The 14,466-nt window shown below is 43.6% G+C and overlaps 1 protein-coding gene and 1 long non-coding RNA gene across 4 annotated transcripts in view; both read right to left on the bottom strand.

The window, feature by feature from the left end:
• Positions 1-134: 134 nt before the first annotated feature.
• LOC148056829 (uncharacterized) lies at positions 135-7,533 on the bottom strand. The gene is made up of 4 exons (XR_015702287.1): positions 7,442-7,533; positions 6,812-6,918; positions 2,939-3,050; positions 135-385 (listed from the first exon to the last, which is right to left on the bottom strand). It is a non-coding gene; the product is annotated as an uncharacterized LOC148056829 (long non-coding RNA).
• A 3,920-nt stretch (positions 7,534-11,453) lies between these two features.
• Positions 11,454-14,466, bottom strand: part of CCDC88C (coiled-coil and HOOK domain protein 88C) — a 103,576-nt gene continuing 100,563 nt past the window's right edge. For all 3 annotated transcript variants that reach the window (XM_087747522.1, XM_087747523.1, XM_087747521.1), the window contains one exon: positions 11,454-13,772. In XM_087747522.1, coding sequence (XP_087603648.1) covers positions 12,759-13,772 — 1,014 coding nt within the window. In that variant the 3' untranslated portion in view covers positions 11,454-12,758. The remainder of the gene's footprint in view (positions 13,773-14,466) is intronic.

Below are 14,466 nucleotides of genomic sequence, written 5' to 3' on the forward strand. Positions count from 1 at the left end.
TTTATAAAAGATGATATTAAGAAAATGAAGTGCAGTTACTTCCTTAGTAATATGTGCGCTATTCTTCAATAAGAAGCAACAGGGCATTATGTTGGACTACTTGCCTTCCCTGAGAGTCTGCCATGAACAGAGATCACCTTGGTATCCAGGTCTCATTGGCAGCTGCAGGGAAAGCATTTCCACCTCCTGCAGGGTCCAAGCTGCAGATGGGGAACAAGTCCTGAGAAGACCCACAGACAGTGATTGCCCCTTCGGGTGCCAGGGAAAGCAGAGACACTGGTGGAAGTAACATCGTAGGCAGTATCTCTTTCCTTGTTCCCACCTTGGCTGCAATTCTCTGTCATGCTGAACCATGAACATGTTCAAAGACGTGTTAGACACAGACCTGTAAGACACAGGTGACCAGAATATCCAGAAAGCAGAGCCAGAGCCTTGGTCATCAGACACAATATATGTCTATCAGAGTATGCTAAAAAGGCAGCACTTGACACACACAGCCGGTAAATCAGGCCTTGCAGGTGGAGCAGAAACAGTCACTTCCACAAACCTCCTTTTCAAAAAATTACAGAGCAAAATAAACCCCAGAAAAATCCTGGTTTGCTTTTCTTTCATCCAGCCATTCTATTTTGCTTGTCTCAGCATGCAGATGCTGTAAAGCAGGTTGCTAAAATAAAGGGATTTGGTGGCTTGGGTCACCCCGCCTTCATCACTTCCAAGGCAGCAGAACATTAAGAAGTCACATGGTGAGGACAAGGGGTAACGGGTACAAGTTACTCCCAGGGAGATTCCGATGGGACACGAGAGGTAAATTTTTCACAATGAGAACAGTCAATCATTGGAATAATCTCCCCAGGGAAGTGGTTGACTCCGCTACACTGAACACGTTTAAGACTCAGCTGGACAGGGTGCTGGGCCATCTCGTCTAGACTGTGCTAGAAAGGTTGGACCAGATGACCCTCGAGGTCCCTTCCAACCTGGTATTCTATGATTCTATGATTCTATGATTATCTGTTGCAGACCACAGCCTCCATCACACACACCCAGCAACTGCACGTTGTATTTAAATGCATGTTGTATGCGTGTATTTAAAACTCTAAAAATGAAAAGAAATGGCAGTCTTTGTAGCCTTTTATCTCCGTGAATTATACAGCAGCTATTAAAGCTGACAGATAGCTATTGTTCAGTGCAAGTGGCAATTCTTGCTTTTTGCTCACTTTGGTCAAATCATTTTAATGTGTGTGATGATTAAGTTACTCCTCTGAATTGAATAGCTCCTGGCTTGCATGTGTCACAAACAGAAGCAGAAAGTTTCAAAAAGAATGAAGCTAAACTGGTGCTATAAATGTTACAGATACCACAGAAATGCAGCAGGAAGGAGGTCATCTAGACCGCCTCCTTACTCTGAGGCCCATTAAGGAAAGCTAGACTACCTCCTCCAGACCTTTAGCTGCTTCTCTTAAATTGCCATTGAGGAAGATTCTGCCTCTTCTCTAGCAATGTCTCCATCCCCTGGCTAGGCTTATTCTTAAAAAGCTTGCACTAGTATAAAAACCTTAATCTTCCATGTTTCTAATTCATTTAATTTCTTCTTGTCCTTCTGTGAATGGACATGAAAAGCAGTCTATTGCTACCTTTCTCCATGTTAATCATTAAAATGTCTGACGATTAATCATGTTGTCTCTCTTAGACTTTTCTTTTGTAGACTAAACCACCCCATTTTTTTAGTCTTCTTCACAGATCATGTTTTCCAGACCTCTGCTCACTCACGTTGATCTCATTTCCAGTCATCAGCATCCCTCTCTAAGCATATTCCAGCAGAGGCCACTTCTGGAAGTGTTGGCTCCATTTACTTCCAATTACGTGATCTATGCTTTACCTTTAAGGGTCAACTTTCCTACGGAAGGTTGACTTAAAGCCTTTCAAGCACCTATTTTTGTGAGGATAGGAGGAAAATAAATAACTTCTCTCTCTCTTTTGCAGTGATAATCCACACGCACGTCCCCATTTTGTGTATCTGAGAAACAAGGACTTGCTACCGCTCTTCCTTCTGTCCTGGTACCATCTCTAGAGCCCTTGCAGGTCCAGCTCTTACACTGCACTGAGGGGTGGCTATGCAAGACGAGGCTTCAGTTGTTTCAGCTGCCAGTGCAAGAGGGAACACTGCTGCAGATTTCTCTGCAGCCTAGGCATCTTGCTTTATGTTTCTGTCCTCCTCCTATTTTCTCTTGTTTCTGTTCTTGTCCCAGTCTGCATTGCATCGTGTGTTATTTTTAATCTTTTCCACAGGTCTCAGGTTTCACTCTACAGGGCACATGCACAGTCCTCAGATCTGCACTCCAGGTGTTTTGGGAAAATGCACGGACCAATGTCCTAGAATTTATGCCCAGAACGTGCCCCAAGTAGTGAGCTTGGCTTCAAGAGTTCCCAGTGGAAAATGCCATTGCCTAATACACATCTCAAAAATAAGCTCAATCACCCAAGCCACACCTCTACTTCCAGAAGAAACTTCAAGTCTCTCCCCTTGCTGGCAGCCGCCAGGTTAGACCCGCTCTCCTCCCTCTGTTTCTGACTTCATGGGATTTCCCAGCTTCCCTTCAGAGCCTGCAGGGCTCCCATTCCCCCGGACTCAGCACAGCTCAGCTCTGTCTTCCAAGCCAACAGAAAAGCACCGAGCTTGTATCCCCAAGAAAAAAAAGAAAGAAGAGCCAAAGTGCTCGCTAAGCAGAGCACCATGTGTGACAGTGCTCTGCTGGCAGCACAACAGGGCTTTGAAAAAGCCAGCACCAGTGAAAAGCACTGTCCTAGAGAAATGCCGCCACTGCATTGACAATATGCGAGGCCTGTGGCTGGGATCACCTGAAAATAGCACCCTGATTAATCCTCCTGAGGTCTCTCACATGCGATGCTGGCTATTTGGGAGCTTAAAGGGATAACTTACCTTATCCTTTTCCAGGCATCCTCCTTGTGAGAGCGTCCTTCAGCAGGTATAAACTCTCCTGGCTCAGAGGTTACTAAATTGGCTCTCAATTGGCACCTTCAGCAGCTACTTTCTGGAAGGTGGAAAAAGATTGGCAACACCTTTAGGAACTCAGAAAAACTGGGGATCTTCTGTCACAAATTAAAGCTCAGCATGGTGACACAGGCTGAGACCATCTCAGCTCATCAGGAGAATGTGTTCATGCCTCATAACCAGCAAGAAATTCTCTCTCTATCCTCACCATGCTGCTGTTTCCCAAGGTCCTCCAACATATAAATTCAGAATTGCTCGTAATTTCCTATTTCTGCCCACTTCAGCAGAGGTAGGAACCTGGCAGGGCAGCAAAGACTCAGTAAACTAGATGTGGATAGCAAGCCATCCCCACAGGGTTTTTTTTGCCAGACAGTGTATACTTCTCTAGTTTCTTCCTGAGGCAGGGAACATGCTCCATTTACACTGAGAGCATAATTTAACCATCTTTTGCACCTAGACTGCGAACATCCAACAGAGAGACTTCATTTCACACACTAGAAATGGGCTCCATGTAGCTGAACTTGGGGCCCTACTAATACTGTACGGTGTCTACGTGTGGATTAGCAGTCATCGCCCACAGAGAATTAAGGACCTGTGGAGGGTGAGTTGGCTTGTCCTAGAGTGAGTCCCTATGGTACAGCTGCAGGTACCTGGTTCTCCCCTGTAGCTATAGAGGGGGAAAGGCCTCACTCTTACACAGCCGTCCAGAAGCGCTGCCTATTTCTAACAGCGCTCTCTGTTTCTACTCACAGTACTGAACAAAGACACAGACACAAAGAATGCAGGAATTTCTATGCAAAGACTATCAGAATGGATAAAAAGTTTTGTCAAAATCTAGGAGGCAGAGGCAGTCAAATCATTTGTTGTCATCACAGCTACTCTGGAATCCAGGCTAGAGTGTGTCTGTTCTTGCTATCTGCAGAACAACAGACTGAATTCATTCTTTCCCCAGCTATTATGCGACTGAAGAGACACTAGCTTTGATGTGTGGCCTAGCAACTACTGCTTGTGTGAAGGACCCGTGGATGACTGTGGATGTGTTGGCAACTTCCATGCAGATATGGAAAAGAAGGCTGGTCACAGATCAGTGGAGCTCTCCAAGATGGATAGCCATGTGGACTTCAACTCCTGTGCTGCTGCTCTTCCCATTATTAGCATGGATCTGGGAATTTTAGTTTGAGAACAACTGTGGTCATAAAGTGGTCTATATACCAGTGCCCCGATGCAGTGGGAAAGACGGGGCCTAAATGCGCTTGAACCAATACTTCAAGGGCAAAAAAGTCCCTGGTCTTCCGCAACTGCAGTAGATGGTCAGTCAAGGTATGAATGTACATAGTTCTCCCAGATACTGGCGTTCCCTGTAAAATATTGCTACAAAGGCATTGTGCTAAAAATAATAGACTGGGGTTACTGAGTTAGTTTGGTTTTTGCTTTTCTTCTCACTTTCAGTTTTAGATTCGCTTGTATGTACACTCTCCTTTTCCTGATAAACACTCTTAAACAGATATAACCTGCTAGAGTTTAACACATGAAGGGAACATTTCTTTTGATTTTGGTGACAAAGCTTTATGTGGGTGAAATTTGATCCGATAAAGTATTGTTAGTATCTGTTTTCATTCATTTGCCTGATTACATAAGAAGAAAACAAGCACATGTTCGTATAGGACAGGGTGGGAGACTGAAGGGAATTCAGGATCTGCCAAATGGAACTCTGTTACCGTTGATATGGCTGGTTAAATAAACAAGGAAAAGGATCTGTGTTCACGGGAGCTGCATGTGGGTAATAGGACTGGGCTTCAGGAATTCAATTTTTTTTCAAGTAAAGAAGCCAAAATAAGCAAGGAAGGAAATTCGAAAACAATGAAAATGATGTGGAAACTCGTATTGTTAAAAATACTTAAGACTAAATAAAACAATATTGTCTCAATATGCAAAAAGTGATACAGACCTTCTTAAATGCATCTATCATCCTATTAGTATTTTTAAGGGCTAACAAATTCTCACAGAACTTTACCCATCAAAGATATCTGCTGGTCCTAAAACATATAACAAGCAAGCTCAAAAATTGTTATAAGATCTTGCATTAAAATCCTGCTATAGATAGTAGAATTCTGTATTTATTGTGATGAATAAATGTTAGAAAGACATCTCAATAAATAATAAGTAGATTTTGAAATTTGAAAACAAGACTGGCTCTAGTCTTCATGCAAACTTCTATCTATCTTCTGCACCACAAATACCTGCAGTGGTTTATAGCGCATGGTGTATTTCCTGCCTCAAGGCTTGGCCATCTCTTGTCACGTACACAGAGCAGCAATACAAATGAGGTAAAGGAGGATGTGGGGAAGAGACATGATGAGAAGACGATGACTGCAGTGTACACTATGAAGGGATGTGAGGGAGAAAAGGTGCCTTGAACTGATGGCACTGGCGTATTTGTGCAAAATGATCAAGCAGGATGAGCAAGGATGAGGCAAGGGACTGTGTGGGGAATGTTTGAGACAACAGTGGATGAAAAGCTAAGGAAGCATCAGAAAGCACTGAGAACAGATACTGAGATCAGGACTACAAACTGACCTCAAGACTTGAGAATGTGACTGTGTAACAGAGAGTCTGGCAAGGGACGAGAGGTACAAAGAGATGACAACAGCAAGAAAAAATGGTGAAAAGGTGAGAGCTGGGTGATAGATGACTAAAACCTTTAGTAATGGAAGCGGGCATGGAAACAGTAGAGAAAACTGGAACTAGACCTGGGGGAAAATGGTACAAAAAGTGAACTCGGGTAGGAAACAGTTAAAACTAACACTCTGGGTTGAAGAACAGAAAGGTCTCTAGTGCTGGAGAGAAGTCATGAAGGAAGGAAAGTTGCTGGAGATAAGGTGGGGTTGGCCAGACTGTGGTAGCTGGTTGCATTATCTGAGCTGTAGGACTGGATCTAGCTAGAAGGCTCCTTTGCATATTTCATGCAAAGAGTTTTCTCCTAACACACCATGTGGCTGTTCTTGGAAGAAGTGGTTTTAAGAGCATGCCAAAACATTAAAAATATACTGTTCCCCATCAAACATATATTACCCACCTCCTTTAAGCCTCAGCTATCCAGGAGCATGGTAGTACTATGTGGAAACATAAGTATGAGAAAGTAGCAACAGCAGAGAGATCCTTGTGTCAATGCAGGTACCAAAGGTGCATTCTGGAGTGTATATACTGGTGCCCTCATCGGATGCTGATTCAAACCTTTTGTGCCCTAACTGATCCAAAACTAGTCTACATGGAGGAGGAACAACTTTACCAGATAGCTGGGGGGTCTACTGGAAATGGAGTACATAAGCTGTACAGTCCTTCTGCTTACGCAATGCTGTTAACACAGCTCTCTAAAGCGCTCTACCGCTTTGTCACATTTACTTAGGGACCAAAAAAGCTATGAGCAAGCTCAAGAGACTAAGGAAGTTGAAGGTTACCAACCTTGACTTAATTTTAGTTAAATCAATACAAGGTCTATCCCACACAGCTTGTGCCTGCCTGTTTTCTTCATTTATCTTTTCATAGAATCACAGAATATCTTGGGTTGAAAGGGACCCATAGGGATCATCAAGTCCAACTCCCTGATCCTCGCAGGACTATCTAACACTAAACCATATGACGAAGAGCATCGTCCTGGTGCTCCTTGAACTCTGACAGGCTTTTACACTGCTATGAGCAAGCAATCCTTGTTCAGAGGATTGCAGTTCTAAAAAAAGTTCCCAAGATTTTCATATCACAGTCAGTTCCCTGATTCTCAGTATTTCTTCTACTTTCACTCACAAATAGCCAAAAGGATCCTACGGGAGCACTCTCAAACTGAGTGGAGTTTTCCATCTCTGTAGAAGGCTGAGATGCTGCAGCGGAACATCCCCAGGTAACCAGCGGCTCTGAAACACACATGTCCGTGGATTAGGTATTTTATGGGCTCACAGTGCACACACACGCAAATTCCACGTTTTGGATAACTAGAGAAAAAAAATCCTCTTGCAAAGGTGCAGGGAAGCATTTTCCATGGGTTTAACAAAAATGGGATAATTTTGGTCAGAGATATTTAAAGCAGCAAGGGAACATAGACTTCCACATCTCATAACCTTCAAAATACCCTGCCAAATGGTAAAACAATCAGACTAGAAGCACTACAAAATGCTCACTTTGGTCCTTCACAAGACATACTTTCCCACTTACTTCTTGCAGAAAGCTCCATCTTCCCTCCCTCTTCCCTCTAGAGATGCCTCAGCAATTCACTGGGGAGTTGTGCTTCTCCAGCTGGAATATTGTTCTCAAACTCTCATGTTCTTCCTTAGCAGTGTGTTCCCAAACACAAACTGTGCTTTACTTGCCATTAATGTGTCTCACACTTCCAGAGCATGCCAACTACTGAAAGAGTGAGTGAGGTGATCTTTGACTTACAAATTTCAGGGATTTTCACATGGAGAAGGTGCCCGCTGTTCCTAGTGTGGTAGTCCAGCTCCATCCTGAATCCAACGGGAGCCAGCACCTAATGTTGGAGAGGAAGGGGAGCCTCTTATATTTTACCTGTTGATGTTTTCTTAAAGCAGAGGCTGTTTAGCTCTCTCTATATATCTATACCATAAACCAAAATCATTAAAACACTTTGATATTATGTTAACCTATTTGATTCCATAAGAGCCTGGTGCAACAAGTCTCACTTATAGCTTCATTTTTCCCTTCCTAAGCACTCTCTCCTTTAGCATGACTTTCAGATCACACCACAGGGTGTCACTCACTGAAGAGGGAGCTGGGCTCCTTCTGTTTTCCCTTTGTGCAATACATGCTTTTCACAGGCTAACATCAATGCTTAGATCTATTGCTCTTTCTCATTCTGGTATGCAACACACACATTACGTACTTTGGCATAGTCTCACCATCAGAGCTACATAATCCTCAGTTACGATAATCTTTGATTAAAAACATGCAAGTATTTTAACAGCCTCCGATAGACAGCTGACATTAGTTTCCATGGCACTCTGCGTTTTGTTTTGGACATGTTTTAGGTTCCTAGTTTCTGTGGAATAACCACATTTTCATTGTCCTGTTCTCAGTAAAAACCAATTTTGCTCCTCTACCACTACCCCCCCCAAAAAAAATCCCAACAGTCAATAAACTGTCCCTTCCACGGCTTCAGCAGGGGTAAGCGCAGGCTGTCTGCCACTGGGTTGCCCACTCATCCATGTTACTCTTTAATGGAATTCTTCACAATCCTCCAAATCTGAACTAACCTCAACTTTGCGTCACACCTCATCAACTCACATTTCACTGTCTTTAGGACCCAAGTTAGCCTTTTAAGGACTTTCCCATTTGAGAAGCTTTTAAACATCAGCTCTGTTGTCTATTGTTCTCTTCATACTTTTGAAGAAATCCTTGTGACTGGAAAAACACCATTTGGTTTTGCAAAACTTGCCATAGCTTCTCCCAGTCACCTTAAACTCCTGCCAGTACTCTCTTAAGTCATAACTTTTTTCACCACTTTCCAGCTAATGCCATTCTCTCTTAGTTCTTATGGCAGCCTCTAGTACCAGCTTTCAAGATAGACTGTCATGGCCCAGACTATTTTTCTAGTCTAGCAACCCTTCATAATGATAACTTCATTTGTTATTTTTAGTAACTTAACTATTTCACTCTGCACTGTTAGGTCAGGTTAATTCTGCCTGGTACTGGCAATTTGTAAAAACATTCCCAAATTTTCCACCTTGCCTTCAACATCTCCAGTGCTGCCAGGATCTGATATTCCACGACTCTGATAGGCAGAGAAGAAATTGTTAGAATAAAATATTTTGGTGAAGCTTACCACAAATGATCCTCCCCAACCCCCCCCTTCATCTAAAAATGTAAAACCACAATTCAAATGCTCTCAGCACAGCTGGCTTCATGTTTAACAACAACAACAACAACAAGAAGCGTTAATCTCTTTACATGAATTTAACACCCAGGTTGTAGTCATTTCACATGAACTAACGATTTTTGGAGCATTTCTTCCATGCTCTGTCTTAAAGTCATTCACCTTTGGCTGAACTTCTAATATGCCCCCAAACATCTGGATGATCAGAAATAATTTCCAACCACATGGTGTTCCTTCATGCATCATTTTTCTAAGCTAAGTACTAGCCATTTTTACAATGCATTTACACTTGGAACTTCCCCCGTTACAGAAAAAAGTAAACACTATTTTTTTACATCTTCTTCTGGAGATTTTTATGTTCTGAACTCAATTAACTGAAATCAGAAAAGGTCTGTTCACTTCACAATCAGCTGCCAAGTTTGAGGAACAGCTGAAGAATATCTAGTAGGAAAAAGGGTTCCATGACAAGGTGTCTCTGTAAAGGACCCAGACTTCAGATTTCTTGCTAAGGAGATACTCTGTCACTGAAGAGCATGCAACTCCCTAGAAGCAATCTCCACAGCAGCCATTTCTTTTACTTCAAGCAAATACCATCGTCATGCAGTGCGTGCAATTTTAAGCAAAATTTGTTTCCTCACACTAAACAGCTTCACTGACTTCAGAGTTTGAGCACACTGCAGGGAGTGGGTGTTGCCAAAGGCACAGCCCCTTGGCTTTCTCAGAAACCCATCAGCTACTTAGCTGCCTCCTTGGGAGGGGATTCCCTTCAAAAATCTGTCCTTTAATAGAAAACATGACCTAGAGAATTAAGAAGCCACATACATAAATTGAGGCACTCCATTATTGAACATTACTTGAAGCGTTATGTCCAGAACCATTCACAGCATTATTTAGCACACATAATTAGCAATTTTCAGAGAGCACATGCTTCCACCTATGTCTGGAAATATCGGCATCCTACAGCCCTTTGCCACGCAGAGCTGGGAAAAGCCAGCGTGCTGAAGCCTGGGGCTCCTACAGAGAGAGACCCCATTTCCCTAGGCCTCAACATGGCTGCAGCTGGCGGCTCGCCAGCTTGCTGCCAGCACTCCCAACTGCCAGGCCTGGCCGCCTGCCCGCCCATGGCGGGTCTCAGTAGCCTTCGAAGTTGCGCAAATCGAAACAGCTGCTATTTCATCGCAGTTCCCCTTTTCTTCTTGGAAGGAATCAAGAAGCCTCAAATGGTCTGGGAGTTCTGACCCCCCCACTTCTTCCTCACAGAAAAAACCTCCCCCAGCAGCTCCTGCCGCCTCATGGCAGCTCTACCTGCCCAGCTCCACTGGCACAGAAGTGGGAGGATTTGCCAATTCCCCTCTCTCTCCCCAAATATAATTGATTTCACTCCTGTGTTAGCCTTGACACTCAGAAACATCTATTTATCCTACTAACGACTGCTCTGGGCACCCCAGAAAGACAAAGAGTAGCAGCACCTTAGCTGCGGGCAGGCCTTGTTTCCCTCCCACCCCATTTCTTACCTGAGGGTGGCTCTTACCTGGGAGCCACCGAATCTATCAGGATTGAAAAGAATTCCTGAATTGAGCAGCCTGCAAAATGACTGCATCTGCTGCAGCAGAACAGGCATCTATGCCAAAATTTTCCTTCATGTCCTCAGGAAGGCCCAAGCACCACAGCATCATGTGCTTCAACAGCTGTTCCACGTCTGTATTTAAAATTATCCCATATTTGAAAGGTACTATGTATTAGGTACATTTTTATTCAGACTCACTAGACCTGAGAAAGTAAATAATTGTAAATAACTCAGAAAATGACAACTACAGTGTGAGTGGGCAGGTATTTATAGCAAAAGCAGGTGTACAGTAACTTGACAACTCACAGATCAATTCCTCAGCAGGCCAGCCTGCAGGGCAATCGAAAGCATGCCTCCAGAAAGGAGCTAAAACAAGGGAGAAACACTGGTCTTTCACCTTTAGTGATCTGGCCAAGAATCAATGTTAAGAGGCAACTTCTGAAAAAAGAATTTCAGTTTACCAAAAATACTCAGTATGTTCTAAAATTGCTGTACAGCACATAATTTTAAAATTGTTGCAAAACTATGGTTTGCAATTAAGATAACAGAGAAGGCAGAAAGTTCCTTTTGCCCTTCTCTTCATGTTCAAAGATGAATCATTTCTCACTTTTTTAAGGCATCCTGAGCGTTAAGCATGAAACAGATTGTACAAAATGCAAGCTTGGTCAAAATTGACAGCATGCTTGGCACTGTCTGAAGTGGTCAGAGAAGCATAAAAATCTAATGGTCTGATTCTACAGTGACCTGGAAGTCACTTAATCTGCACGAGCAACCCTTCTGAAGTCTTCAGTAAGAAGGTTACAACCAAACAGAAAGATCTCTGATACGTCTTTTGTGGCAACATTACAAAAACAAACGCAAATCTGCCACACGGAGATGCCAATCAATACTGAGGCTTACACAAAGCTATTGCAGACAGATCTCCATCCAGCACCAGGAATCGTGTGGGTTTTTTTTTTTCCTCCAAGGAAAAAAAAAAGTACAACATCCACCTATGTTATTTTAATCTTTATTATAAACAATTTTGTAGTTTCCAGGATTACTACATACTAGACAACAAAAACATCCTCAGCTGAATCAGTTTTAGCTTTTACTAGATTAAATCAGAACTAGCAAAACAGGTATTATTTTTTTAAGGATTTAGTCTATTGCAAGAAAAACAGCTTTACAAACATGAAATAGAATTAAAGATATGCATTTGATCATATATACATAAGCAGCTGATGACACTCTGGACAGAAACATACAAGGAACTTCTTTGCACATAAATAGATTTTTAAAAGTATATTTCTTTCACATGTATACAAAATTATTTTGCTTTCTATACTGAGCAAAGTTCTTGGAGACACAACCAAGGATTTCTAAGAGACAAAATCCCACATATTGTTTAGGATGTGGGCTGTCATGCACACAAGGATGTAATAATACAATTTACACAGCATTCCTATACAATACTTGGGCTTCTTATATACATACTTATAAGACACTTTTGTACATGAGATGCCACCTTTGCAATTGAAATGGCATCTCCCCTGAAAGGCTGCATTAGTTCCAGTGTTTGTATAAAAGAGAAAACAAGTTTCAAAAGGCAGCACCACTTGGCTTGCAGAGTCAAGGATCCACTGAGCTGCAGCTATAGAGAAGGCAGTGGGGTAATTACACTGGCCTCTCTGTGTTTACACAGTCCCAGCGGGCAGGTTAAGATGTGACCCTTGAAGTCTACATGTTACCTCTACAAAATGTGGCTGTGGCAAGAACAATTGATTTTAACAGATCCATGGCTAAAGCCACACACTTTTGCTCTTCAGCTTTCTCTTTAAGCTACTTAAGCCAAGTGTCTGGTTCTGTCTTTGGGGGAGAAGTTTGGCTTTTACATGACCTTTTCAGTATGGTTATTTGCCAATGGTGGGGCTGGGTTCAGCACACACACATGACCTGTGAAACTCTTCTTTAATGCAGGTAGAAGGGGTGTACAGTGCAGCGATGACAGAGGACCCAGAGGACCCTGCTAAGCTTCTCCTGGAGCGGGAAATGCCCAGCACCTGTGAGAATCAGGTACCAAGCCTGCTGTGAGATTAGGTCAGGCTGCACTTTGTTTTAGGCACAACAGTGTCAAAAGACGGGCTGGAGTTTTGCTCCTTGTTTCTCTTAATCACACTTTGTACAACTAGAAAACAGTACCCGGAGAACATGCAGAGCAGCATGCAGGTGATGCCTCTAAGACCTGGCACAGTGTCTAGACAAATGCTACCCGGATGTCAGCAATGCCAAACACACAAACTACTAGCTGCATCCGTGCGTTACACACACCCATACTCATACCAAACTGTCTGCTGGTCCCCCTGGGGATCCGGAGACCCGGGAGTGCTGTTGGAGCTGCTTCCTCTCATGGGCTCCTCCACAGCCCCAGCGCTGCCGTCTGGCAGCTTACCCTGGCACCTGGCAAGCAGGGCATCACCCTGGCTTTGCCCTAGGGAAGTATTTCCCTCAGTGCTGCTGGAAACAGCTCTGGCAGGGGCCACTGTGGCCACCTCCCCAGTACGAGGGGCTGGCTTGGGTTTGACTTTAGAGGGAGCGTGTGATGCGGGTGAGTAGTGTTGCCCAAGGTTCACACGCTCCTGCTGCTGCACATTCAGATTGCTGGTGGATGCAGTGGGTGAGGCAGAGAACTGATGGAAGGAGAGCGGCCTCTCATCTTTTGGTGAGGCCAGGGAAAGGCGCCTTGCATCAAGCTGCCGACAGCGGGAATCAACACCTTGCAAGGAACCTGCCACCTTTGCAGACTGCGGCCTCTCTCTTAAGGTTGCCTGGGAGCTCATTGCCGCAGAAGCCCTAGTGGCCTGACTGACAGCATCCTTGCCCCCACGCAGGTCTGCTGCTGACTTCTGAGGGCTCTCCTGCCTGTACGTCTCTGGGCCGGTGGCTCTGAGGAGGTCTGCAGAGGCTAAGCTGAATGCCCTGCTCAGTGATGTACTCCTCCTGCTCGCAGTTCCAGGCTGCTGAGGCTGTGCCATCTGACGCATCCCACTGGTGGGCTGGTGCTGTGGCGTCTGAGAAAGCTTAAGGGACCCCTGGGAGTTTGCCAGAGGCTCAGGTTCGACTTGTCTGAGGTTTGGCTTCATGTAATTTCCAGGCTTAGCTGTTCTTCCTTCTTCATTGGCGATGGTCATCTTTACAGTTGGAGCAACAAGACTAGTGGGCATCTTAGCAGCCTCCTTTCTGGACGGCTGAACCAGCAGGTTCCCAGTAGCTGAAGGATCATTTGCTTTCCTAAAATAATCGCTGAGCAAGTCATCTCTGTTACTGGAGGTGTCCTGGTGTGAGAAAATATGCACATGCCACGTTAATGACAACACTTTTTGTTTCAAGAATCATGCAGAGCTTTGTGTTCAGATGATCTTCCTTCCCACTTAATTCAACCCAAATACAAACATAGATTTTTATATTTAAATGTGGGACAGAAAATATAAATGTTTACAATGGGTATAAATCCAAGTCAAGGAGTAACACGCTCATCATAGTTAGATCATGACAGCCTTTTTTGCCAGATTAATTGTCTTAAATTTAAAAAATTTCATCTCACTTGCAACCTGGGCAGCAGCTCTTTTGCTTCCTTTCACAGTAGCCACTATCATTGTAACTTCAACATCATATTAATGACGGCCATTGGTATCAGCAGATATCAATGATGGTCTGTCATCTTCCAGAATACAGTTCATCTGGATAACACTCTACTGTAACTTCAGGGATATAACAGGAGGGGAAACCTTGGGGAGATGTGCTAGCATTACAGAAAGCTTCATTGCTTCTCCATTGATTCCCCTCACCTCTCCCAGTCAATATACTACATATCTTAAAAGCTGCATGTACAATATAATGAAATGTACAAACAATCATTAAAAAAAATGGAGAAATTATTGCTTTCCCACAATTAACCTGCAAATTTAAAGTCAGACGATTAACCTGGCAGTAAAAGAAAATATACAATGAGTATTTCATGGGGATGGT

The sequence above is a fragment of the Nipponia nippon genome, unplaced genomic scaffold (genome assembly GCF_047370975.1).
Source record: "Nipponia nippon isolate SJK-2023a ecotype South Korea unplaced genomic scaffold, ASM4737097v1 scaffold_11, whole genome shotgun sequence".
Classification (NCBI taxonomy): domain Eukaryota; kingdom Metazoa; phylum Chordata; class Aves; order Pelecaniformes; family Threskiornithidae; genus Nipponia; species Nipponia nippon.